The 27,483-nt window shown below is 40.3% G+C and overlaps 1 protein-coding gene and 1 long non-coding RNA gene across 12 annotated transcripts in view; one reads left to right on the forward strand and one right to left on the reverse strand.

Annotated features, from left to right (window-relative positions):
* Positions 1 to 27,483, reverse strand: part of LOC139186456 (uncharacterized) — a 331,485-nt gene that overhangs the window by 151,918 nt on the left and 152,084 nt on the right. The window lies entirely within an intron of this gene.
* The window catches only part of ARMC3 (armadillo repeat containing 3), a 92,224-nt gene that overhangs the window by 60,230 nt on the left and 4,511 nt on the right, over positions 1 to 27,483 (forward strand). For 6 of the 9 annotated variants that reach the window (XM_019973035.2, XM_070800823.1, XM_070800819.1 and 3 more), the window contains 7 exons: positions 3,318 to 3,454; positions 4,227 to 4,395; positions 6,970 to 7,070; positions 7,727 to 7,828; positions 8,229 to 8,336; positions 23,720 to 23,920; positions 25,926 to 26,088. In XM_019973035.2, the coding sequence (XP_019828594.2) occupies positions 3,318 to 3,454; positions 4,227 to 4,395; positions 6,970 to 7,070; positions 7,727 to 7,828; positions 8,229 to 8,336; positions 23,720 to 23,920; positions 25,926 to 26,088 (981 nt within the window). Of the gene's footprint in view, positions 1 to 3,317; positions 3,455 to 4,226; positions 4,396 to 6,969; positions 7,071 to 7,726; positions 7,829 to 8,228; positions 8,337 to 16,003; positions 16,067 to 16,731; positions 16,903 to 23,719; positions 23,921 to 25,925; positions 26,089 to 27,483 lie in introns of those variants that run through there. The other 3 variants (XM_070800827.1, XM_070800820.1, XM_070800826.1) reach the window with 3 other exon arrangements.

Genomic DNA, 27,483 nt, shown 5'->3' on the forward strand with positions numbered 1-27,483 from the left:
TACACATGAAACTAATAGAATAAACTAACTATGTGTAATGCATGTAGTATGTAAAGCAATTATACTTCAGTTTTTAAAAAAGGAATAGGTACATTTGTCATCCCCATTTTACAGAGGAGGAAAATGGGGCTAAAGAGAATTAATGTGTGTAAAGCAGAGCTGATTGGTCAGGAAGTCAAGATTGTGAGAAAACATCATTCTCAGCCCAGAGCCCCTGCCCTCACACAGTGCTCAGACAACTGACAAATCTCCTCTGTCTCTTAGATGTTTTTCCTACCCCCTTCTTTGTTCCTATTGACTCAATTCATTTGTATTCATCTCAGATGGTAAAAAATTTGCCTGCAATCCAGGAGACCCAGGTTTGATCCCAGGGTCAGGAAGATCCCTCAGAGAAGGGAATGGCTACCCACTCCAGTATTCTTTCCTGTAGAATTCCATGGACGGAGAAGCCTGGTGGGCTACAGTCCATGGGGTCACAAAGAGTCAGACATGACTGAATGACTTGGCAGTGGCACATATTTCTTTGGCTGCCCTGGGTCTTAGTTGCAGCATGTGAACTCTTAGATAAAGCATGTGGGATCTAGTTCCTTGACCAGGGATTGAACCCATGCCCCCTGCACTGGGAGAGTAAAGTATTGGCCACTGGACCACCAGGGAAGTCCCCAAACTGACCTTTCAATATATGAGCTTCATCACATCACTGCAAGTCCCTGGTGGTATGCCACTCCCCCATGGGAATAGTTATGTAAAGGCTCGAGATGATCCACCTGTGCTGCCTAAGCCTGAACTCACCTCCCAGGTGTAACTCTACACTCTAGAAATACCATACGATTTGTAATTGTCAGCATGCTCATTTCCCTTATTTATACCTCCTTGATATCTCTGCTGAGAAAGCTAGTCTCATGTTTGTCCACCCGATAAATGCCTGTTTTTCCTTCAACATCCAGTTCAGCCATTCCGTCCTCCATGAGGCCTGCCTTCAGTCCTCAAACAGGGACTCAAACATCCTGCTCTGTGATCCCACCACTCCCTGTGCATGCCTTCTTGAACTCAGTTTTGCATTAGCTTTTGTATGTAAGGCCATAAACTCCCTGAGGCTTTAGGGAAGGGAATTGAAGTTTCCTTTCCCTGTGTTCATGTCATTGATACATATCTGGCACACAGTATAGGCTTAATAAGCAGTGTTGAATGAATGAGTGGATGAATAAATGAATGGAGGAATGAGTGGAGGAATTAATAAACGAGTTAGATATTTGCCAAAAGAGCACATGGAATCAGATTGCTATCTTGTATTATACTCAGAAATAAAGATGTTCAGAAGTTTGGCTTACTAAGCATGAGATGCTTTAAGTAAACTTTTCAAAGCTGCCCAAGTTACTTGTGCTAATGTGTAATCTCCGTCAGGGCCCCTGTGTTTGAGAACATGATTGGAAGTGGATCATGTCTCATAAGGGCTCCTGTTTTCAAATACTACACAGAGACACCTGTAGAATATTCCTTTGTCCTCCAGGCTTAGATAGCACAGTATTACATTTCAGACAGGGAGACAAGCACTCTGTCAAATCTTTTCTTCTCCCCCCGATTTGAATAATTTTATACATGAGTGATTTCTTTTAATAGTGTAATTAGTGTAGTTCTCTCCAATTCTCTACTTGTTCTTTTTCTTTTTCACTCCTTGAAGAAATATGAATGATAAAATGGATCTTCCTCTGGAGAACTGCTTCAGTGTTGCCTTGGCCACACGGCTGGGTTGGTCAGTATCTGGTGACACGGTGCCACTTCCCTGCATCAGTTACTCCTGCCCAGCTTTGGAGACCATGTCTGTTTTCTACTGCTGCCGTAACAAATGACCACAACTCAGTGGCTTAAAGCAATTGTTTTTGTTGGTCATTCGCTAAGTCGTGTCTGACTCTTTGCGACCCTGTGGACTGCAGCATGCCAGGCTCCCTGTATTTCATTATCTCCCAGAGTTTGCTCGAATTCATGTTCATTGAGTCAGTGATGCTATCTAACCATGATGCTATCTAACCATCTCATCCTCTGCTGTCTTCTTCTCCTTTTGCCTTCGATTTTTCCCAGCATTGGGGTCTTTTCCAATGAGTCGGCTGTTCCTATCAGGCGGCCAGATATGATTCTGTTATCTCACAGTTGGGAGGTCAGAAGTCTGAAAATGGGTCTTATGGGTTAATGTTAGAATATTAACAGAGCTGTGATCCTTCTGGAGACTCGATGGGACTGTTTCCTAACCCTTTCTAGCTTTGACCATCCACCTGCATTTCTTGGCTGTGGCCCCTTCCTCTGTCTTCCAAGCAGATTACTGCAATACCTGTTTCTACAAATTTCCTTTGCCTACTCCTCACACTCTTATCTCCCTCTTCTTATAAAAACCCTTGTAATTGGGTCCACTTGATAATCCAGGACAATCTTCCCATCTTCAAACCCCTAACTTAACCACATCTGCCAGAACCCTCCAGGGTACAAGGGCATCTCTGGGAGCCCATGGTTCTGTCCACCACAGGGCCAAATGCACCAGCAGTGGTGAGGAGCAGAGCGAATGGACACTGCACTTTAGGGGAAGGAGGCCAGGTTCTTTGCCCCATCTCTGCCCTGTGTAAAATCACAATGACCTCCCTCAGGGTGGGGGGGGACACATGTATACCTGCGGCAGATTCATGTTGTTGATTGTCAAAAGCCATCACAGTATCATAATTATTCTCCAAATAAAATGAATTATTTTTTAATACTCATTCTTTATTTATTTAGTTGGCCTTGGAGTTCCCTGGTGGCTCAGACAGTAAAGCGTCTGCCTACGATGTGGGAGACCCAGGTTCGGTCCCTGGGCCAGGAAGATGCTCTGGAGAAGGAAATGGCACCCCACTCCAGTACCCTTGCCTGGAAAATCCCATGGACGGAGGAGAGTGGTAGGCTACAGTCCACAGGGTCACAAAGAGTCAGACACGACCGAGCGACTTCACTTTCACTTTAGTTGCAGCATGTGGGATCTAGTTCCCTGACCAGGGACCAAACCCAGGGCCCCTGCATTGGGAGCACAAAATCTTAGCCACTGGACCACCAGGAAAGTCCCTCCCTCAATTACTTTATTGTGGCCTCTTGTTGATTTTGAACAGAAAACTGGGCTCTTAAGGTTTTTGCAATAAATTATTTCCCCTTGAATTTAATAAGTCTAAACGTGGACACATCCTAAAATGTTTTTACATACTCAACACACTTTTAACAATCAAATAATGAGGTTTTTTAAAGCATAAATGTGTATGTTCTATACTCTTAATGTGTAAAATTCTGGTTTCTACTTCTAGCTGAGAAATGCAGGTGGGCTGGAGCCGCTGGTAGAGCTCTTGCGTTCCAAGAATGAGGAGGTCCGGAGGAACGCCAGCTGGGCCGTGATGGTCTGCGCCGGGGATGAGCCCATGGCCGTGGAGTTGTGCAGGCTCGGGTGGGTGGCACGGCCTGGAGGGTCTGGCTCAGATCAAGGACACACACTTTCTTCAGGCTGGAGGAAGGTCCAACAGTTTCCATGCCCATGCTCAGGCTGCTGGGCATCATTCAGATGCTCTGTGGGTCACAGTCCCTCTGAAGGGACTGCCTGCAGAAGCGGGGTCCTAGACCTCCCTCACCACCTCCGCAAAATCGTCTTCAATGTCTCCTTTTCCACTTTTTCGTCTCAATAAATGCTCCTCTTTCACTCTCCCCTGGTTTGCTCTCTCAACTTTCAAGACTGAATTTAAACAGTCAAGCCACTTTTCCACTACAATTATGCCTTTAAGCAGCTTCACCGCATTGGTTCTCCTGACCAACAGCCTATGAGTCACTTGCCTTTAGCATCACAGTCAATAGGGTTTTAAAGTCCCACAGACAAGTTTACATTATTTCTAACCCATTTTTATTCTTTGCATATATCACCTGGTTAGCTGAAAAAAATTGGAGTCCAATACTAATTTTTGCTTTAAATGAACAATGTTTTTCTTCTGAACGTGTCTTTTTCAAACTGTTTTTATGTAAGTTACTACATGGCATATATGTTCTCAAAAAGGGCAGATTTGTCTTTATAATTGTGTCAGGATTAGTTTATCTAAATGGGTGGGATGGTTTTAACCTTTCCATCTCAGTTCTTCAATTCAGGATCTTAGTGTGAGGTACATAAATGGGAACTTAATGTTAGATTGCTTCTATAAGGCAAATAATGTCATTTTTGCTTTTATTGACAGGGCTTTAGAAATCCTTGAAGAAATTAATGTATCAGTAAGTCGAAAAAATAAATTCAGTGAGGCAGCTTACAACAAACTGCTCAACAACTACCTATCTCTGAAATACAGCCAGACTGGCTATTTGTCATCAAGTAACATAATCAGTGATGGATTCTATGATTATGGTCGGGTAAGTGGCAGCACTAAGTTGTATTTTAGTATAGAGTGATCAGTTCTTTCATCATGATGCCATTACATTGCAATTTTATAACCACCTGACATAATTTTTATTTTTATAGACAGAAACTTGGGAATCAGAACTTCATCCTTAAACTTTGTCTGGCTATAAGATTTTGCATTTGTGTACAGTTTTAATTAGATTTTAATTACTTGTACTTCAATTAACTTGCTAATGCTAGTCTCAAGTTTCAGAGAAAATAAAAAAGAATCAGCTTCTTTTATATTGCTTCTAGGGCTCCGTGTTAATTATAATATTAACAATAGAAATATGTCTTAATTTATTAATTATAATCTCATCGAAATAAGCCATATTGGAATACTGAATTATAACATGTAATGCAGAATAATATTATTTTTTACTTGGCTGCATTTATGATTATGATTTCAGTTCAGTGTTAATGTTGAAAGAGATGGGAAGCTAAACATTAGAATCTTGAAGACTTTTTGACATTACTGTCTATATCAACATTTTCTACTTCTGGAAACCAAAAACAGTAAGAAAAATGGAGAAATTTTTAAAAACCTATAAATCCCATTTTAGGCAGAAGTAGGAAACAAGTATGATCTGCAGACTTCAAACATTTAAAAGTCCCTGGGATCAAGCAGAAGCTATAGGAAGGAAGAATGAGAAAGGGGAAAAAGCACAGAGACGGACAGGAGTGGTAGCTGATCTCAGAGAGCACCATCCAGACTCCATGCTTCCTGAGCGGATGGACAACTCAGACGTTCAAAAGCTGTGTGCTTGGTTTGCCAGGGGCTGGGTGGACAGGCCCTGGGGAACTGGGGTGAGCAGGGCTGGTAGCAGCAACTTTCTTGGATCAATTTGGTTCAAAGAAGCAGAGGACAGAGGGTCGTAAAAGAATCACAGCTAATTAAGCCATATTTGCAGGAAATGCTATATCATGGTAACAGAATTAGAGATATTTTGAGTAATCAGAACAGCTAGTCTAACAATTTATCTCTTCCTTCTGCTTTTCCTGGCACTGCCACCACCATACCCTCCATAACACACACAAACCACTGAGAAATTACTGATCTCATTCAACGATGAGTAATTTTAAAAGAACAGGTGCCACATTATTAGTACAAAGATGCTTTAAGAAAAATGAGGGAAAGAGCAGAAAAACCACCAAAGAGCACTTGTTGGAAAAATGTTGCCATGGAACAGGTAAAAAACTGTGGTAAATATATGTGTCCATGAGTTAAAAAAACAACAACAAAAACCAAAACTTAATGAGACAATTTCTTTATGAAGGAGAACTCTCTGATTCAGCGGTTCCCACCCTTTTTGGTATCAGGGACCATTTCTCGGAAGACAGTTTTTCCACAGACCAGGGATAGGGGAGGATGGTTTGGGGATGATTCAAGTGCGTGACATTTATTGTGCACACTATTTCTAGTCGAATCACCACTGATCTGACAGGGGATACTGGTCCACAGCCCAGGAGGTTGGGGTTAATTCTAAATTGTTTCTGATATTTTAGTCTTTAAATATGTCAGTGAACAAATGAGACAAAGGTCTTTTCTCCCATGGTACCAGTGAGAGGAAACAGATGATAAATGGTAAATCTCACAAATTGTATCACATGATCGAAATGAGAACCACCATAGTGGCTGGGGAGGAGAGCAAAGAAGGACCAAGGGGCTCTATCGTGCTGAGGATCCTGGGGTTGACAGTCATAATCTGGCATTGAGGTCAGACAGCCCCACTGTCGGATGTTTGCTCGGTAACATCCGAGCAAAAATTAGAAGGAGGTGAGGGATTTAGCCGTGGAGAAGGAGTTTATAGGTGGAGGTGCAGAAAGCATGAGGAGTAAACACAGTTGGCACATTTAAGGAAACAGCAAAATCAGTGTAGCTAGAGCTGGGTCAACCAGGGGTGGAATAATAGACAAAGTCACAGAGGTAGGAGCTCATGATGGGCTTGTAGATCATTGCAAAGATGTGGGCCTTTACTCTGAATGAAATGGGTAAATACGGCAGAGTTCTGGACAGAAGAATGACATGCTCTGTCTTACTTTAAAAGAATCATGACTAAGAGAGGTATCTATTACTTGATTAGAAAAGGAGCTCACAAGGTGATCTGGTCTAAACCTTTTCACCAGGCTGATAAAATTGCTAGTATAGGGCTTCATCTAGCTTGCTTTTAGTCATCCTCACAACATTTTTGGTGATCTGTTGAATAATTAGTTACTGTTACAGACAATAAACTCTCCTTATATATGTGGATGGATTTTCAAACTCAAATACTTCCACAAGCCAGTCTGATCATTATGGTGTGAAACAGCTGAGTATCAAGCTGCAGAGACTTGCAGGGCTGGGGTGAGGAGCGGAGGGTACAGGAGAGTATATCTTGCCCAAAGGCAAGACATCCACAAGCTTCAAATTCCTATTTCTCATGTGTGTGTGTGTGTGTGAGAGAAATTAGATACTTGAAATAATTGAGAACCTATTATATCAGTATACTGTTTAAAAATATATAACCCATGCAGATATTACTGTTCAATTCTTAAACTACCTACAGATAAATCCTGGCACCAAACTTTTGCCTTTGAAGGATCTCTGCTTACAAGAACCAAGTGACCAACGTGCTATACTCTTAATTAACAGTAGATCTTCTGATGTGTGAGTCTTTGTGGGGAGCAGGGATATGGGGAAGCAAAATTTTTGTTTATCATCATGTGAATACATAAAGGTGCCCAGTATGGTATCTTTTATTCCTTCCGGTGTCTAGCACCACCATGAGAGTAAATACTGGTCTGTAAATTCATAGCCTAACATAGTAAAGACCACGGAATAGTCACCACCGTAGTTTTTCCTTTGACTCCACATTACCACTCAATTCCACGTGTATTTCTGCAGTCAGGGATTCTTACCCTTCTGGCAACATCAAGTAACTGAAGAAAGTATAAACAGAGAGGAGCAAACCAAGATGAATTATGTTTACAAATCTCCAGAACTAGATGCAAGAATACCACAGATGCCCAATTTTTCTAATAAATAAAAAATAGTAGAAGCTATACATTTTATGTGACACATCTTTAAAACTATTTCCAGTTCTAGGTCATGAAAAGCTTTATAGTATTCATTTTATCTTTTCTTCGTCTTATCTTTTTATCTTCATTTTATCTTTTTTCTCCTTTATGCTATTAAAATAATGTGTCACTGTTAAAAGTCAGCTCCGAATATGATTTTTCAGAAAAAAATCTATTTTGTAGGACAAAGTTAATGTTGACAAATTATTTTAATTTGTACATAATTTCAAATACGTAAAATTTTAGTTCTCCACCTCCATCTACGGAAGATAAGTCATCAGACGTTGGTTATGGACGAAGTATTTCTTCTTCATCTTCTTTAAGAAGAGCAAGTAAAGAAAAGACCAAGTAAGAAAATGATGTTTTGTCTACACTCAAATAATTCTCTCCCTTAATTTGGGAGTAAAAAGGAAATTTAGATTTTAGGTTTTGGCAGCTTAATTTTTATTCTTCTCACAGTCACACAGTTTCAGGATGAAAACCAGGAAAACTGGCTTGACATTCTGTCTGCTGTGAACCTAGAGTAAGATCTTGAGCCCATGACTCATGGTCTATGATCAGGCTTCACATCCTTATCTGTAGATGGAATAATGCCTGGTGCCCTATTTCTTCTCGTTGATTGGAATCAAAACATAAAATGGAAGTGAAAATGCCTTATAACCTATAAAATGTCTTGCAAATGTAGCATATTGTTCTTTTCATATGACTGACATTGGTTGTGGTTTTTTCAAATGACAAAAGAAAATAGTTTTCATTTTAGTGCTGGATTTGGATCCCCCACTGAAGAGAAATCAGAACCTACTTCAGGACGCAATACGGCTGTTAGCAAAAGCACCACTAAAGAGAAAGGATCAAGGTAGGAAACACCTTACTGTAGTCTTCTAACTGTAATCCCATCAAGTTTTAATTACAGAGCTGGGGAAAGGGAAGGGTGGCTTTCAACTAGGAAGCTCTTCTCATGGGATAAGATACAGAACTAAGCAGGACTCACAAAGTGTAATTAAAATTACCTTTATTTGTGTCTCTTATTGTCTCTTTAAAACTTACCCAGAGGGAGTTTCTTCTCCTGCCTCTGGGTGAGAACTCAGGGCACTCTGACCACTGTAAAGTCCTACAGTCACTTTAATTCACAAATGACAATGCAAATAGCAGTCTCCAGTCAGCCCTTTAAAAGTCTAGCCATGTGTAGGCATCAACCTAAAATGAACATTTCTGCCCTCCCCTGGTGGCTGCCTTTGCAGGCGGTGAGCGGCAATGACTGGAGTGTGAGCCTTTCCTTACCCCTGCCTCTTACTTCCATGTCCCCTTCCCATCTTCCTCATGGAAACCTGTGACCCTTCAAGAAGCTATGAGAAAGAGGGAAAGGAAACAGGACCACATTTGTGACTTGGTTGGAACCATTATAATATGGTTCCATGTATTTTTAAATACTGTCTATGAACAAAGCTAGCGGAGGTGATGGAATTCCAGCTAAGCTATTTCACATCCTAAAAGATGATGCTGTGAAAGTGCTGCACTCAATATGCCAGAAAATTTGGAAAACTCCACAGTGGCCACAGGGCTGGAAAAGATGAGTCTTCATTCCAATCCCAAAGAAAGGCAATGCCAAAGAATGCTCAACATCAGATCAAATCAGTCGCTCAGTCGTGTCTGACTTTTTGCAACCCCATGAATCGCAGCACGCCAGGCCTCCCTGTCCATCACCAACTCCCGGAGTTCACTCAGACTCACGTCCATCGAGTCGGTGATGCCATCCAGCCATCTCATCCTCTGTCGTCCCCTTCTCCTCTTGCCCCCAATCCCTCCCAGCATCAGAGTCTTTTCCAATGAGTCAGCTCTTCACATGAGGTGGCCAAAGTACTGGTGTTTCAGCTTTAGCATCATTCCTTCCGAAGAAATCCCAGGGCTGATCTCCTTCAGAATGGACTGGTTGGATCTCCTTGCAGTCCAAGGGACTCTCAAGAGTCTTCTCCAACACCACAGTTGAAAAGCATCGATTCTTTGGAGCTCAGCCTTCTTCACAGTCCAACTCTCACATCCATACATGACCACAGGAAAAACCATAGCCCTGACTAGACGAACCTTTGTTGGCAAAGTAATGTCTCTGCTTTTCAATATGCTATCTAGGTTGGTCATAATTTTCCTTCCAAGGAGTAAGCGTCTTTTAATTTCATGGCTGCAGTCACCATCTGCAGTGATTCTGGATCCCAGAAAAATAAAGTCTGACACTGTTTCCACTGTTTCCCCATCTATTTCCCATGAAGTGATGGGACCGGATGCCATGATCTTAGTTTCCTGAATGTTGAGCTTTAAGCCAAATTTTTCACTCTCCACTTTCACTTTCATCAAGAGGCTTTTTAGTTCCTCTTTACTTTCTGCCATAAAGGTGGTGTCATCTGCATATCTCAGGTTATTGGTATTTCTCCCGGCAATCTTGATTCCAGCTTGTGTTTCTTCCAGTCCAGCGTTTCTCATGATGTACTCTGCATATAAGTTAAATAAACAGGGTGACAATATACAGCCTTGACGAACTCCTTTTCCTATTTGGAACCAGTCTGTTGTTCCATGTCCAGTTCTAACTGTTGCTTCCTGACCTGCATACAGATTTCTCAAGAGGCAGGTCAGGTGGTCTGGTATTCCCATCTCTTTCAGAATTTTCCACAGTTTATTGTGATCCACACAGTGAAAGGCTTTGGCATAGTCAATAAAGCAGAAATAGATGTTTTTTTGGAACTCTCTTGCTTTTTCCATGATCCAGTGGATGTTGGCAATTTGATCTCTGGTTCCTCTGCCTTTTCTAAAACCAGCTTGACCATCAGGAAGTTCACGGTTCACATATTGCTGAAGCCTGGCTTGGAGAATTTTGAGCATTACTTTACTAGCATGTGAGATGAGTGCAATTGTGCAGTAGTTTGAGCATTCTTTGGCATTGCCTTTCTTTGGGATTGGAATGAAAACTGACCTTTTCCAGTCCTGTGGCCACTGCTGAGTTTTCCAAATTTGCTGGCATATTGAGTGCAGCACTTCCACAGCATCATCTTTCAGGATTTGGAATAGCTCAACTGGAATTCTAGCACCTCCACTAGCTTTGTTCATAGTGATGCCTTCTAAGGCCCACTTGACTTCACATTCCAGGATGTCTGGCTCTAGGTCAGTGATGACACCATCGTGATTATCTGGGTCATGAAGATCTTTTTTGTACAGTTCTTCTGTGTATTCTTGCCATCTCTTCTTAATATCTTCTGCTTCTGTTAGGTCCGTACCATTTCTGTCCTTTATCGAGCCCATCTTTGCATGAAATGTTCCTTTGGTATCTCTGATTTTCTTGAAGAGATCCCTAGTCTTTCCCATTCTGTTGTTTTCCTCTATTTCTTTGCATTGATCGCTGAAGAAGGCTTTCTTATCTCTTCTTGCTATTCTTTGGAACTCTGCATTCAGATGTTTATATCTTTCCTTTTCTCCTTTGCTTTTTGCTTCTCTTCTTTTCACAGCTATTTGTAAGGCCTCCCCAGACAGCCATTTTGCTTTTTTGCATTTCTTTTCCATGGGGATGGTCTTGATCCCTGTCTCCTGTACAATGTCACAAACCTCATTCCATAGTTCATTAGGCACTCTATCTATCAGATCTAGGCCCTTAAATCTATTTCTCACTTCCACTGTATAATCATAAGGGATTTGATTTAGGTCATACCTGAATGGTCTAGTGGTTTTCCCTACTTTCTTCAATTTAAGTCTGAATTTGGCAATAAGGAGTTCATGGTCTGAGCCACAGTCAGCTCCTGGTTTTGTTTTTGCTGACTGTATAGAGCTTCTCCATCTTTGGCTGCAAAGAATATAATCAATCTGATTTCGGTGTTGACCATCTGGTGATGTCCATGTATAGAGTCTTATCTTGTGTTGTTGGAAGAGGGTGTTTGTTATGACCAGTGCATTTTCTTGGCAAAACTCTATTAGTCTTTGCCCTGCTTCATTCCGTATTCCAAGGCCAAATTTGCCTGTTACTCCAGGTGTTTCTTGACTTCCTACTTTTGCATTCTAGTCCCCTATAATGAAAAGGACGTCTTTTTTGGGTGTTAGTTCTAAAAGGTCTTGTAGGTCTTCATAGAACCGTTCAACTCAGCTTCTTCAGCGTTACTGGTTGGGGCATAGACTTGATTACTGTGATATTGAATGGTTTGCCTTGGAAACAAACAGAGATCATTCTGTCGTTTTTGAGATTGCGTCCAAGTACTGCATTTCAGACTCTTTTGTTGACCATGATGGCCACTCCATTTCTTCTGAGGGATTCCTGCCCGCAGTAGTAGATATAATGGTCATCTGAGTTAAATTCACCCATTCCAGTCCATTTCAGTTCGCTGATTCCTAGAATGTTGACATTCACTCTTGCCATCTCTTGTTTGACCACTTCCAGTTTGCCTTGATTCATGGACCTGACATTCCAGGTTCCTATGCAATATTGCTCTTTACAGCATCGGACCTTGCTTCTGTCACCAGTCACACAATTGCACTTATCTCACATGCTAGTAAAGTAATGCTCAAAATTCTCTAGGCCAGGCTTCAACAGTGCATGAACTGTGAACTTCCAGATGTTCAAGCTAGATTTAGAAAAGGTAAAGGAACCAGAGATCAAATTGCCAACATCATCAAAAAAGCAAGAGAGTTCCAGAAAAATATCTATTTCTGCTTTATTGACTATGTCAAAGCTTTTGACTGTGTGGATCACAACAAACTGTGGAAAATTCTTCAAGAGATGGGAAAGATGGGACCACCTGACCTGCCTCCTGAGAAACCTATATGCAGGTCAGGAAGCAACAGTTAGAACTGGAAATGGAACAACAGACTGGTTCCAAATAGGAAAAGGAGTACAACAAGGCTGTATATTGTCACCCTGCTTATTTAACATATGCAGAGTACATCAGGAGAAACGTTGGGCTGGATGGAGCACAAGCTAGAATCAAGATTGCCAGGAGAAATATCAATAACCTCAGATATGCAGATGACACCAGCCTTATGGCAGAAAGCGAAGAAGAACTAAAGAGCCTCTTGATGAAAGTAAAAGAGGAGAGTGAAAAAGTTGTCTTAAAACTCAACATTCAGAAAACTAAGATCATGGCATCTTGTTCCATCACTTCATGGCAAATAGATGGGGAAACAGTGACAGACTATTTTTTTGGGCTCCTAAATCATTGCACATGGTGACTGCAGTCATGAAATTAAAAGACACTTACTCCTTGGAAGGAAAGTTATGACCAACCTAGACAGCATATTCAAAAGCAGACGTTATTTTGTCAACAAAGGTCCATCTAGTCAAAGCTATGGTTTTTCCAGTAGTCATGTATGGATATGAGAGTTGGACTATAAAGAAAGCTGAGCACTGAAGAATTGATGCTTTTGAACTGTGGTGTTCGAGAAGACTGAGAGGCCTGTGGACTGCAAGGAGATCCAACCAGTCCATCCTAAAGGAAATAAGTCCTGAATATTCATTGGAAGGACTGATGCTGAAGCTGAAACTCCAATACTTTGGCCACCTGATGTGAAGAACTGATTTGTTTGAAAAGACCCTGATGCTGGGAAGGATTGAAGGCGGGAGGAGAAGGGGATGACAGAGGATGAGATGGTTGGGTGGCATCAGCAATTCAATGGACATAAATTTGAGTAAACTCTAGGAGTTGGGGAATGGACAGGGAGGCCTGGTGTGCTGCAGTCCATGGGGTTGCAAAGAGTTGGACACGACTGAGTGACTGAACTGACTGACTGACATGTTGACATATTTTTATGCATATTCTTTTTCATGTGAGCTCTTTCCTGGATTCTTCAGAAATCCACTCAGACCTCCTGCCCCACTCCATGACCCTTCAATTAGAGTTGGCTTAAGCCCTTCAGAACCACTGGGGTGCTGGAGGCTATTTGGTGCACACACAAACAAATGAGCATCTACCTTCTAAACTGAGACTGTCCCCTAAGGTCTCCTAAGGAACTGTCTGCCTTCCTCCGCAGACCTCAGAGCTTTGTGTTTTCAATTTCTGGCTTTGTTTTCTTCTGTCAGTCTCTGTGGCTCACTGCTCTGGTCTCTGCTTCTGATCTGCTCCTGCTGTCCCAGCCCTCATCGTTTTTGCCTGCCCATCACTTCCCCACCTCCTCCGTTTCCTTTCTCTCCTCTCTTGACTTCTCTTGCTTCTCCTCCACTGGACTGAGCACACCTTGAGGACAAGAACATGTTCTAACTCAAATAAGTTTTCTTTCCATCCCCAGTATTAGTACAGTGCTTGGTTAGCATACCTAAGGGATTCGTGTTTATTCAAGAGAATAGAAATCTGAACTTTTTAGGAAAAGGTCCACACTTAGAAACTGTGTCTCTTGAACACATGGGTTACCTTCTCTCTGGCTGAATTCACTCATCAGTAAAATGGAGGAAAAAAGCTCCTGCAGTGTGTTGTTCCTCATAGTGTGTTGAGAAGATTAAATGAGTTAAGAAACCTAATGTAAAGGGCTTAGAGCAGAGCCCAGCCCAGAGTAAACACTCAACAAATGTTAGTACTACTGGATGAAGCAGTTGCAAGGAGCCCAAACCCACTCCAGCCTTGTAGGGATGAGAAGAACCCCCCAAATCCAGCACACAAAAGAGGCTGGGAGTCAAGTCAATAACCATAGGGTCTGCTAAGCTCTCTCCCTCTCTTTCTCTCTCCACCTGCACAGTACCTTTTTACAAATTGCTTTGTTATCTACCTTGACTTTCTTTTGATTACCACCTCACCCATAACTGTAGCCTATATGTGATTCTGATTTGCCATGGGACCAAACCTGGCCCCAGTTCCAAGACCGTCTTTTAATTCTAAAGCATAACAACGATCAGGTGCGGTCTGTATCTCTTATGTGTATTTGTGAGGGAGACCGTCTTAACATCACATGCTTGGCAGGACATTGACTGGCTCTGAGGCAGGTGTCTCCCTATGGTCTCCCCAACTGCGGTCCTGGGGAAGAATCCACCTGGCTTATTTAAGTGATCAGTGTGTGTTCAGGCTCTTTACCCCTTCTTAGCCCTTGGTCCACAAGGGGATAGACTGGTTATAATCTTACTGTTTATCTTTCATGATTTATTTTGTTGTTTATCTTTTTTGTTTCTCATCTTGTGACTGTTAAAACTTTGGACCCCTAGATATAGAGTAAAATATTTTAACTCTACTCATCTGAAAATGTCACAGAGAATATTATCACATTGACAAAAAGAGACTGAGCAATACTGGTGAAGAATCATGAAACACATAGACTCAAAAACTGGCTGAATTTTTGAAAGGGAGAGGGAAGAAGAGATGAGAGACAACTGTGTGTGAGGTGCCAGACAAGGAAAGTGAAAATCTGGATTTCCTTTTCCTGATGAATATTATTATCATATAAATTAAAATCATTGAGCAAGAGACTCTCATTCGGTGACCAGCCACCATCTTATTTCTGTTTTCAGAGGTTTTAATTGCACTCTGTTTTATAGCGCAACACTCCTAGGAGAGGTGATTAATTTATTTCTTGTTTATTCAGACACCCTCTTGATACTTACCTAGGTTTCACTGAAACCAACATGTCTAATGCCCTCCAAAGCTTTTCCTTGTAAAGATCATTCTCCTTACAATAAATATTTACTATACCTATTCATGAAAGGAATTATAAGTTCTATCTATACTATATTTTTTATTCAGACTGGTTTTCATAAATATTTAATTTGATTGCACATGAGTTTATTATACACACTTAGAAACATGTTTTTCTGTCTCCAAATAGAAGGATATGAAATGCATATCCTTCCAGTCTGTTCATCTTTGGCAACTTTTAGATCTTTACAGCATATAAACTTTAACATTTCTGGTACTTAAATCATTTTGATTCCCATCACAGTGACGTCCTAAAACATTTTTGTTCTAAAATAATTTCCCTCAGAAAACTGGACAGCCACGTGCATAAGAATGAAACTAGATGACTATCTTATACCATAAACAGAAATTAACTCGGGATGTAAGACCTAATGCCATAAAACACCTAGAAAAAGACTTAGATGATAAGCTATTTACTTCAGCCTTGGCAATAAATTTTTGGATCTAACTTAAAAAGCAAAAAAAGCAAAAATAAACAACTGGGACTACACCAAACTAAAAAGTTTCTGGATAGCAAAAGAAACCATCAACAAAATGAAAAGGTAACCTACTAATCGGAAGAAAACATATGCAAATTGTATATCCAGTAAAAGGTTAATATACAAAATATAAAAAGAATTCATAAAACTCAGTAACAAAAACAAATAAGTAAAACGGTTTGACTTTAAGAGAGCAGAGGATTTGAATAGACATTTTTTTCCAAAAAGGAAATGCAGTTGGCCAGTAGGCATGTGAAAAGATGCTTAATATCACTAATCATCAAGGTATTGAATTAGAAAATATAAAACATTTTTAGTATTTGTTATGATTAGAGTTTTGTGTAATTCTCCAGTAGCAGCTAATTGAATTATTTTTGTATTTTTTCCCCTCCAAATTAAAGAGAAAACTCAAATGGTCTTGAGTTGATCTCCCTTGGACCCCAAGCTTCAAGTAATACTTAAAGGTAATTCCCACCCCTAATTTACTGCTAGTGGAACAGAATACTCCACATTTATGAATACATAATTTAGGAGATCTACCTGTCTACACTAGCCTAGTTCCATTTGGGGACTTTCAAATATATAATCATGGCTAAAATTTATTATAGCAAAAGATACAATGCAAGATCATCAGGAAAACGGTACATATAATCAAAGGCTAAACGAAGTCACACACACAGGCTTCTTAGTCCTTCCTCCCTCTCTGCTAGCGTAACGTAGGATGTGATTTTCTCATATGACATAGCTCCACCCAAGAAAGCCTACCTGAGTCATGGAATCCAGACTTCATAAAGGTGCAAATTCCGATTACCTATAGGGAACACCTATTTGAATGATGGGCTTTCCAGGTGGCTCAGTGGTAAAGAATCTGCCTGCCAAGCAGGAGCTGCAGGAGATGTGGGTTCTATCCCTGGGTTGGGAAGATCCCCTGGAGGAGGAAATGGCAACTGAATCCAGTATTCCCTGCTGGGATAACCCCATGGACAGAGGAGCCTGGCAGGCTATAGGACTTGCAACTATAGTTCAGACACAACTGAGCGACTGAACAGCATGCACAGATTTCTCTCAGAAGGAAACAGTACATTTTTCAAGCACTAAAGGAACCAACCATGTGTTCTCTATCCTTCAGCAATAAAGAGGGAGAAATAAAGACATTTCCAGATGAAGGAAAACAATTTATTGCTAGCTGGCCTACCCTTACAGATTGGCTAGCTAAGGGAAGTTCTACCAAAGGAAGAAAATGCTGAAAGAATCTGGAAGGATTAGGAAGAAAGAAGGAACTGAAATATGGATATATACAATAGACTATTTCCTCGTGAGTTTTATTTTTATACATTATATTTGATAATTGAAACAAAAATTTTAATATCTGATACTCAAGAAAATTATACTCAAAAGTGGATAAAGTAAAGAGACCTCCATGGATGTGACATTTCCATATTTCCCTCAAAGTGATAAAATGTGGATACCAGCAGACTGTGATAAGTAATATATAATATGTCTATTATAGTACTTACCATAACAACAACAAACCAATACAAAGAGCTACACTCACAAACAGTATAAATAAATCAGGATGGATAATTTTAAAATGTCCAAGTAACCCACAGGAAGGCAAGAAAAGGAAAAGGAAAAGAACAAATCAAAAGGCAGATATTGGCAGAGTGTATTTAAAAGTTATGATTCAACTACATGCTGTTTTAAAAAACTCACTTCAAATTTATCCATCTAGATGGGTTGAAAGTGAAAGGATGGAAGGAGATACCATGTAAACATTCATTTTTTAAGAAGCAGAAATGGCTTTTCAAATATAAAAGTAGACTGCAGAGTAAAGAAAAATTCTAGAGAGAAAGAGGGACATTATGAATAATAAAATTAATCATGAAGGAGACATAATAATCTAATATATATGCACCAAACAACAGAGCCTCAAAATACACGAGGCAAAAACTGATAGAGCAGAAAGGAGAAATAGATAAATCCAGAATTGTAGTTGAGGACTGCAACATGCCCTTCTGAGCAACTGATAGAACTACTTGACCTAAAATCACCAAGGAAATAAAGGATTTGAACAACAGCAAAATAAGTAAGATTTAATTGACATATTATGGAGAAGGACGGAGAAGGCAATGGCACCCCACTCCAGTACTCTTGCCTGGAAAATCCCATGGATGGAGGAGCCTGGTAGGCTGCAATCCATGGGGTCGCTAAGAGTCAGACATGACTGAGCAACTTCACTTTCACTTTTCCCTTTCATGCATTGGAGAAGGAAATGGCAACCCACTCCAGTGTTCTTGCCTGGAGAATCCCAGGGACGGGAGAGCCTGGTGCGCTGCTGTCTCTGGGGTCGCACAGAGTCGGACACTACTGAAGTGACTTAGCAGTAGCAGCATGGAGAAGAAAATGGCAACCCACTCCAGTGTTCTTGCCTGGAGAATCCCAGGGACGGGGGAGCCTCATGGGCTGCCATCTATGGGGTTGTACTGAGTCAGACACGACTGAAGCGACTTAGGAGCAACAGCAGCAGCAGCCGCTTAGCAGCAGCATTGAACATTTCATCACCAGCACATTTTTTCAGCTGCATTTGTAACATTTATAATACTCTGGGTCATAAAACAAAGCACAGCAAAAAATTTTTAAAGTAGTTTAAATCATACAGAATATGCTCTCTGATCATAATAGAATCAAACTAGAAATTAATGACAGAAAGACAAGAAGAAAATCTTTAAACATGTGGAAACTGAATGATATACTTCTAAATAATCTCTGGGACAAAAGGAAGTCTCAAAAGGATTTAAAAATACAAAGAATTGAACGAAAACACAGCCAAAGCAATGCTGATAGGGAAATTTATTTCACTAAAATGTATTAGGTTGTAAATCAATAATCTAAGTTCTCACTTCAAGAATCTAGAAAAATAAACTCAATACAATTAGAAGGAAGAAAATAATAACAAAAATCAACAAAATTTAAAACAGAGAAACAGCAGAGAAAGTCAATGAAATCAAGGCTGGCTTTTTTAAAATGTCAATAACTATGTCAATCCTACTAAGCATTGTAATCAGCAACTTAGATGAAATGGACCAGTTCATCAAAAACTACAAATTATCACAACTTACTAAAGATGAAATAGATGCTAAAAATAATCATGTAATTATTTAAAAAGTTGATTTCATAAAACCCAAAAGAGAAATTTCCTGACCCAGATGGTTTCATTAGTGAATTCTGCCAAAAATTCAAAGAATTAACACCAACTCTACACACTCTTTCCCAGAAAATAGAATGTTTCCCAGCTCATGATACCAACATTATTCAAATGCCGATACCAGACAAGGACATGATAAGAAAAGAAATTTACATGTTTGGGCTTCTATTGTGGCTCAGTTGGTAAAGAATCCGCCTGCAATGTGGGAGACCTGGGTTCCATCTCTGGGTTGGGAAGATCCCCTGCAGAAGGGAACAGCTACTCACTCCAGTATTCTGGCCTGGAGAATTCCATGGACTATATAGTCCATGGGGTTGCAAAGAGTTGGACACAACTGAGTGGCTTTCACTTTCACTTTGTCAAAATAGTTGAGTGTACCTGTGGTGGGTTGGGGCTTCCGTTATGTTAATCTGCATGTCTGTCCCTCGACTAGTATTATTCTATCTGGATTACTGTAACTATATGTAAGACTTTTTATCAATCACTTTTGATTGTTCCCACATTATTTTTCATCACATTTGATTTAGCTATTCTAGGGCCTATGCCTTTCCATATACATCTTAGAAAATATTTTCTATTCTACAAAAAACTTTGCTTGGATTTTAACAGGAATTCCATTAAACCTTGAGATCATTTGAGGAGAATTATATCTTACTATGTTGAATCTTTAAATCTATGGACACAGGACATCTCATCATGTATTTAGATCTTCTTTGATTGCTTTTGACAACACTTTTTAATATTCAGCACACAAATCCTGTACGTGTTTTGAGAAGTTTATACCTAAGGATTTCATTTTCTTGGCATAATTGTGAGTGCTCCAATTTTTTTTTTTTAAATTTTGGTTTCCATATGTTCATTTTCACTATGTAGAAACATAATGGATTTGTGTGTTGTTCTTATATCTTCAGATTTTGATGAACTCATTCTTAGTTCTTGGAGTTTTTTCAGGAGATTCTTTGGGATTCCCTACATGGGCAATCATATCATCCGCTTTGTCTTTAGTTTTCAGTAGTTTGATTTCAATGTGTCTGGAGTGTATTTCTTTGGGTGTACTGTTGGGGGCCAGCGTGAGGCACTCCGGAGGCCCATGGCAAAGGTCATGAGGAAGGAGGCTCGACACATGCAAAGGCGGGATCGAGCCTCAGGAGTCCCCCTGGAAATCCTCGAGCATCTACCCCCATAACCAGAGCCTGCCTACTTGACTACTTTGTGCTCTCACCTACACCTCTGACTTTACGGGGGGCTGTCCCCCACCACCTCTTTCAGAGAAGGAGTTAACTTAGAGCTCCAGTTAATAATAATTCCTGGGCGTGATAGGAGTGTTTCAACCTACAAACTCCTCTGAAGGTTCTCTAGCCTGCCTGACAGGCTTGTCCGGCCACATGTGATTGCTCACAGCCTCCCAACCGTGAGAGGCACAAGATGCTTTAAACCTTCTAAAAACAGGTTCCTTAGAAAAATTAGAAAACCATTAGTATAAGTATAGTGGGCTGATTAGAAATTGTATTGGTGAAGGGTTTTTCATTTGTTGAGCCAATGTTTGTTGCTAAGACTCCACATCCCCTGCCCTTACACACATTAATGAATATATAGAAGAAATAAGTATTAACCTTTGATATAAATCACATTAGACCTTAGGCTAAGTAAATTCTTTCCTTAACTAAAACCCACTACACCCTTACCCTATAGGAATGTAACTTTATTTGGGTGGCATCTGTTTTAAGAATAATCACCCTTGGAGAAAAAAGTGTTCTGGTTGACTGACCACTGTCACAAGGAGAGGGTCATAAATTGTCAGCAGGCCCCCCTGGCCAGAAGATGATATAACACCCCTAAGACCTCTGTATACATTTGTATGAAGCACCTGACTTTAATAAAAGTTAGGACTGCTGTCCCCACGTGACTTTTGTATACCACCTCAGTATATAAAAACAGACTCTGGAAAATAAAGAATTGGGATCAGTTCCTCGAAAGACTGGTCTCCCCATGTCGCTCGCTCTCTCAAACTCTGGCTGAGTCTCCATCTGGAGCGCGGAGCCCACCATGCTTACTAACTTTGCCTGGGCTTCTAAGATCTGACCGGGGAGGCCTCAGTGTCTCCTCTCCTTTGGGAGAACGGAAGGACGCCTGCGGCCTACGTAAGTGGTGCAAACTTCTTGTCTTGAAGTTTTATTGGTCTCCCGTGTAAACCAAGCTACTCAGCCTCTTTTCTCCACTGAATTTTCCTACTGAGCTATCCTCATTCTATTACTCTTTACATCTCTAATTAATATCTAATTGAAGCTATTGTATCCTGATCCTCGCCGAAGCTGTCTCCCCCTCGAACATTCCCTGAAATTCTTGACTATGTAGATTTATGTCTTTAACCAAATTGAGGAAACCATTTCAGCTCTAATTTATTCAATTTTTTTTCCTGTACTGCCTTCTTTTCCCTCTTCTTCTGACTCTATGATACCAATATTAGCTCTTTTTATTGCACCACAAGTCCTTGAGACTTTGTCAATTACTTTTTCAATCTTTTGTCCTCTGTGTTATCCATATCACATAATTTTTATTGACATATCTTCAAATTCATAGATTATTTTCTTTGTTATCTCCATTTTGCTATGAAACCTATTCAGAGAGTTGTGATTTTTAGGTTTTGGTTATTGCATTTTTCAGCTCCAAATTCTATTTTTATATCTTCTTTTTCTAAGACTTTCTGACTCCCTGTTCATTTCAAGAGTGTTTTACTTGTTGGAACATTTTACATCTGTATCATCTCAGCATTGATGCGTATTGATGGCCTTTCCCCATATGAGGTGAGATTTTCCTGGCTCTTCATATGTTGAGTAATTAGATTGTAATATGTTATAAGTCCTACAGTTCTTATTTATGGGTCTTAGACACATTCTAAGAAGAATGTTTCTTTTGTGTGTGTGTTTTAGCAGTCAATTGCCCTAGTTGCTTTCAGTCTTCAAATTCCAGCCAGTTGCCAATCTACTGTTTATCCCATTCTCAAAGGCTTTGCAGTGCTATTTGGATCAGCCCTGCATGTGTGCCAACTAAGATCCATTTGGGACTTGGGCGGTGGTCTATACCATAGTTCCATCTTCAAAATCTATGTATGTGCTGTTTAGGGTCAGAACTGTGCGCACACAGCTTTGAATAAGCCTAGGAATTCATAAAACACTTTTATAGGGTTGCTTTCCTGAGCTCCTCCATCTCCATGACCTCACTTGTCTGTTCTGGTTCCTTGGAGTTTCCCTTTTGGTCCTTAAGCCAAAACCATTATTTACCCTGTGCTGCAACACTCTTGCCATGACAGCACGCATATCCACAGCCAAACAGCAGGAGGGCTGAGCATGAATAAGGCAGTTTTAGATTCTTAGGGACCTTAATGTCACCACTGCCACCACCATCACAAGATTCCTTAGTGGCTGGGGCATAAGAGAATGGATAAAAATAAGAAAAAAGAATCAAAATCAGGGCTTTCCTCCATTCTCTCTCTTTCCTGTTTCTCAAGTAGACTTCTCCTTGAGCTCTCTCTATGTGCTGATGCCCACTTCCAGACATGGGGCGATGTTTACTTCAGGTTGGAGAATAGTGGAGGAAAATTAAAAGATAAGCTCGCCATCAGTTCAGTAGTCATTCAAATGTTGGTCTTTTCTGATCTTTCTGCTATGAATTATTTTTCAGAGTTTTCAAATAGCGATTGCATGTACCCTGTCCAGGTTTTAGGACTGTATTCAGTATGAGAGACAGGGTGAAGTGTACTTACTCCCTGTTACCTGGAATGAGAACTCCAGTCATTGTTTGTTCAACTCATTAATAATGAGAGAATTAGTAAGATGTTAATACTGGAAAAAGATCACTTGAGAATATATATATATTTGTATCCAATTTAACTAAAGAATATTAGAAAAAGATTGCTGAGCTACATTTTAAAAACTTGTAGGATGACTTACGTCTTACAGGACAATAAATTGTAACCTTTGGGAGTATCTTTTCCATTGAATGGAAATAATTTGCATCCATACTAAACAAAAATTTGTATGTTAACTAGTAACTTCTCTAAGTCTGGAACTTTTCACTGAGAGTAAACAGTATCCTTACTGTTTACTAGGTACATTCTATTTTCCCTAAGTACAGAACTAAGTACATTTCCCTAGATAAACTTTGCATGAGGTCTTTGTCCCTGCATTACATGAAAATTCCTTGCATTCCTTATTTTGTTTTTTTTGCCTGTTACCATGTTTTGGATATGTGTGCATGCTAAGTCGCTTCAGTCATGTCTAACTCTTTGTGACCCTATGGACTATAGCCCTCCAGGCTCCTCTGTCCATGGGATCCCCCAGGCAAGAATACTGGAGTGGGTTGCCATGCCCTCCTCCAGGGGATCTTCCTGACCCAGGGATCAAACCTGCATCTCTTACGTCCCCTGCATTGACAGGCAGGTTCTTTGACAGGTTCTTTACCACTAGTGCTACCTGGGAAGCCCCCGTGTGTTGGGTAATTGTTCTAAAAATTGGGATCCAAATTCTTCTTGCAGAAGGTCTCAGCTGAAGCAAGAGATGATAAAAGACTGGCTTAGACTCCCTGAGGAGGCAACCTATTTTTTCCCCAATTCAATAAATATTTATTGCATACCTACAGTGTACCAAATATTTTGATAAGAAATGGTGCATAAAAGCAATATATGATTTTCATAATATGTATCAATCATGTAGTATTCTCTTGAAAAATAATTTCTCCCACAAATATAGAGACTGTAAAACTCCTTGTCATGGAAACTTTGAAAAATATGTAGGGTATGGTTATTGAGGTATATAGCAAATACTATATTCCCATGATGCTCTTCAGATTAACTCAGAGCACAGTTAGTGCTTATTCACTCTGTTATTTTGCTTGCTGTTGTTTATTCTCTAAGGAAAGGCAGAGGGAAAAAAGAAGAGGAAAAAGTGAAGGAGGAGGAAGAGGTTGCAGCAGCACCCAAATTGACTGGAGAAGGAAGCCTTGAGAAAGAATGGTTCCCTCCCTCTGATCCTGACTTCTGTGTTTATGTGTATGAAGTGACCAAATCCGTACTTCCCATCACCAATATAAAGGAGCAGATTGAGGTTCTTGCAAAGTAAGCTGTCTGTGTATACACACGCGTTTTCAGTTTATGAAAAATCATTTTTGATGTTAGTGATTTGCATTGTTCTAGTCAGTTTTCAGACAACTACACCATAATAAAATCGAACTGTAACAGCACTCTGACTCTGAAGCAGAAACACAAAGATTTGGAAAGAAAGCCTCCATTTCTATTTTGGATAATATTTCTGCCAAAAATCACAACTTAGGAGCTAGAAATTACTTAAAGAAAAATGTCTCTGTCATTTTCTCCTGCTAAACCATGAAAAGCATCTTTCAGGGTGATTCCAAAGAAGTTATAAATGAAGGAATCCTATTGTGTATTATTTGTAAACTCACAAGTTGGTTCCTAATAAAATGATCACCCGATATTTTTATGCTATATGTCCGATATTTTGTGTCTCACATTGCTCTAAAGTGGCATTGTGGGTATTCTCAGAGATGGTTCGGCGCTCTGTATAATCCAGTGAGGTTGCCTCCTAAATGAGAGCGTTTACTCTGATCCCACCAAGAGAAGACTGAGAACTTGACCTTATAGCTGACAGGGATTAAGACTTCCTGGAAATGGAGGCTCACTTTCTTAACTGACACCAGCCAGTCGTGAGCTCCTGGCTTGTGCAACAGCTGCAGTCTCTGTAAGAGCTTGTACCTTCTCCAAATAGAAGTGAGTTGCAGGCACCAAACCTGGATGTGACAACTGCAAGAAACACAGCCGCCAGATCACTGACTCCTTGTCAGCTGGCTCTGGAAGGGAATGTTTTTTTGGCTACTGAATTTTTCCTGGTGTCCTTGAGAAGTGATGACTCAAGCAGATTCTGACTTAGCTCATTTCAACATTTGTCAAATTTCCTCATGCTTTGTTCCTATCAGAAATCATTTTCATCAATCCCCCATTTTTTTTTTTTAATCTGAGCCCACACCAGGAGAGTGATACAGAGATGTTTTCCCATGCATTTGGCTCCTAGTGGAATACCTGGCTGGCTGACAACGCAGGTCAGCGTTCTGCCCAATCCTTTCTCTTGGTTTTCACCATTGCTCTTCTTTGTTGGTTCCATAAACAGCAAGAGGAAATTCTTTCTTAACGGTGTGCAATTCTGCTTTTACTCCATGATGTAAGTAGCCGCAGTTGACAGAGGATTTTTACTGGTGTGCTGAGTGACATCCTCAGTGAGAGCCTACTTTTAGGAGAAACTCTCAGGCAAAGTACAACGTGCCCAACTCACCTCCTCATGTAATCGTTACTTACTTTTTCCTTTGTGCCTCTTCCTCCCTCCTCTAACTTCAGTGTTATGTAAATGCCATATATCTTTCTCTAAATTAAAAAATAATAATAATAAAATTTAAAAGAAGAAGAGGATAAAACTTGAAAATAATCGTGAACCTAACGGTATGCAGTGGTCCTATGTGTTTGGATGAGGTTAAATTCCTTAAAAGAAGGACCATACGTCAGGACAATTCAGATTCAAACATTTGAAAATACTTGCCAAGAGTGCGATAACATTCAAAACCTGCATTGATACAAATGTAATGTGATATTGATCTGTATCTTGCTATAAACGTTAGGAAAATTAGCATTCATTTCTTTTTTCCTGCTGAATGAAACTCTTAGAATTTCAGCTTATATATGACAGTTTGAAGAGAGTAAGCATAATCAGTGGCTTCAGTCGTGTCTGCCTCTTTGCAACCCTATGGACTGTATAGCCCACCAGGCTCCTCTGTCCATGTGATTCTCCAGGCAAGAATACTGGAGTGGGTTTCCATGCCCTCCGTGAGGGGATCTTCCTGACCCAGGGATCGAACCCACATCTCCTGTGTCTCCTGCATTAGAGGCAGATTCTTTACCACTGAGCTGTCAGGGAAGCCCAAGCATAATCTTAACTTATAGTAAATACATAAAGTAAAACAAAAATCAGAAGGAAAACATGTTTTACAAGTATAATTACACAGAAGACAGTGAAATATTAAACTTGACTGATTCAATCTCACTGCAATTGATGCAGGTATGTGGCTGAAAAAATGGGTGGTAAGATTCCAAAAGAAAAACTACAGGATTTCAGCTGGGAGCTTCATATAAGTGAACTAAAATTTCAACTTAAATCCAATGTTGTACCAATTGGACTGATCAAAAAAGGAATCTTCTACCATCGAGCTTTGCTTTTCAAGGTATTTAAGATGTTTTGCCTCATTTCCAATAAGGTAAAAATGTTTTGTGTTCATTGTTGTGGAGTGAGCCAGTTGCTAACAATTAACTATGTAATACTAATACTATCATTTAGATGTACTTATATTTGGCATATATATGTATGTGTATATACATACACACATGTAAGCTCACCAGACTGTTAGAAGCATATTCATTCTATATTTGTGACACACCTACTCTAGACCGGGGGACGACAGAGGATGAGATGGTTGGATGGCATCACCAACTCAATGGACATGAGTTTGAGCAAGGTCCGGGAGTTGGTGATGGACAGGGAAGCCTGGCGTTCTGCAGTCTGTGAGGTCACAAAGAGTTGTACATGACCCAGCAACTGAACTGAACTGAACTCTAGACCAGGGCCTCTTCCAAGGTCGGGAATATAGGGATAATAAAGTGACAATCCCTGCACTCAAGAGGGTCTGAAGCCAAACTTGTGGGTTCTCAGGTGACTTCAGGGAAAGTTTCAGGGGAGGAAATGATATGTGGCCTCAGCATTAAAGGCTGCATAGGACTCCAGCAGGAAAGAAGGAAAGACACAGATGTTCTAAACATTTTATTCAAAATAACAGGTATGAGAGTCAGTGATCCACGTGAGGGATGGAGAATAGGTCTGGATCCAGAAGAGCAGGGAAGGATGGGCTAAAGGGCCAGACAGTAAAGCACCGTGTGAGTTTGCACTTGATTCTAAAATCTGTGAGCGGCCACTGAAAGTTAAGGGGAGCATGGTAATGTGATTTTGAAAGACCACTGAGGCTACAGAACAGGGAATGAACTAGAATGTGGCTAAGACTAGAGACAGGAAGACCAGCTGGAAGGTCCCTGGAGCAAGATGTCTGGGTGACAGATACAAAAGCCATGGAAGAGGCTACAAATGAGCAGTGAGTTTAGAGGGAGACACAGGAGGTAAAACTGAAAGAAGCTGCTGACTGCCTAACAGTTGTACGAGAGAGTGCATGAGAAGAAAATGATTTCCAGACTCTGGTCAGGGCAACTGGAAATGATGGCACTGTTCACGGAGATGAGGACACTAGAACCAGAAGAGGCGAAAGGGAGGGGGTGATCTTTTTTTCCCTGCATTGTATTCAGTGTCTGAAATATAATAGGGGCTGAGAAAATGGTTTCTGAACCATAGATTTAAATGTATAAAATTCCAGCCTTCTCCTGAATACCTACAAACTTCATTGCATTTTGCCTCCAGTTTCAAGCTAATCCTATTTGTAGCCCAAATGCCAGTCTTTCCTATTTCCTGGGATTTCTTGCTCTATCAGTTCTTCTCTCTCATATTAAATCTCTTTCACTTTGCCAGCTGTTTCTCCTTTAAAATCTAAACTTAAGTCCATTCTATCTAAAGAGAA

The sequence above is a fragment of the Bos indicus genome, chromosome 13 (assembly GCF_029378745.1).
Source record: "Bos indicus isolate NIAB-ARS_2022 breed Sahiwal x Tharparkar chromosome 13, NIAB-ARS_B.indTharparkar_mat_pri_1.0, whole genome shotgun sequence".
NCBI classification, from domain to species: Eukaryota; Metazoa; Chordata; class Mammalia; order Artiodactyla; family Bovidae; genus Bos; species Bos indicus.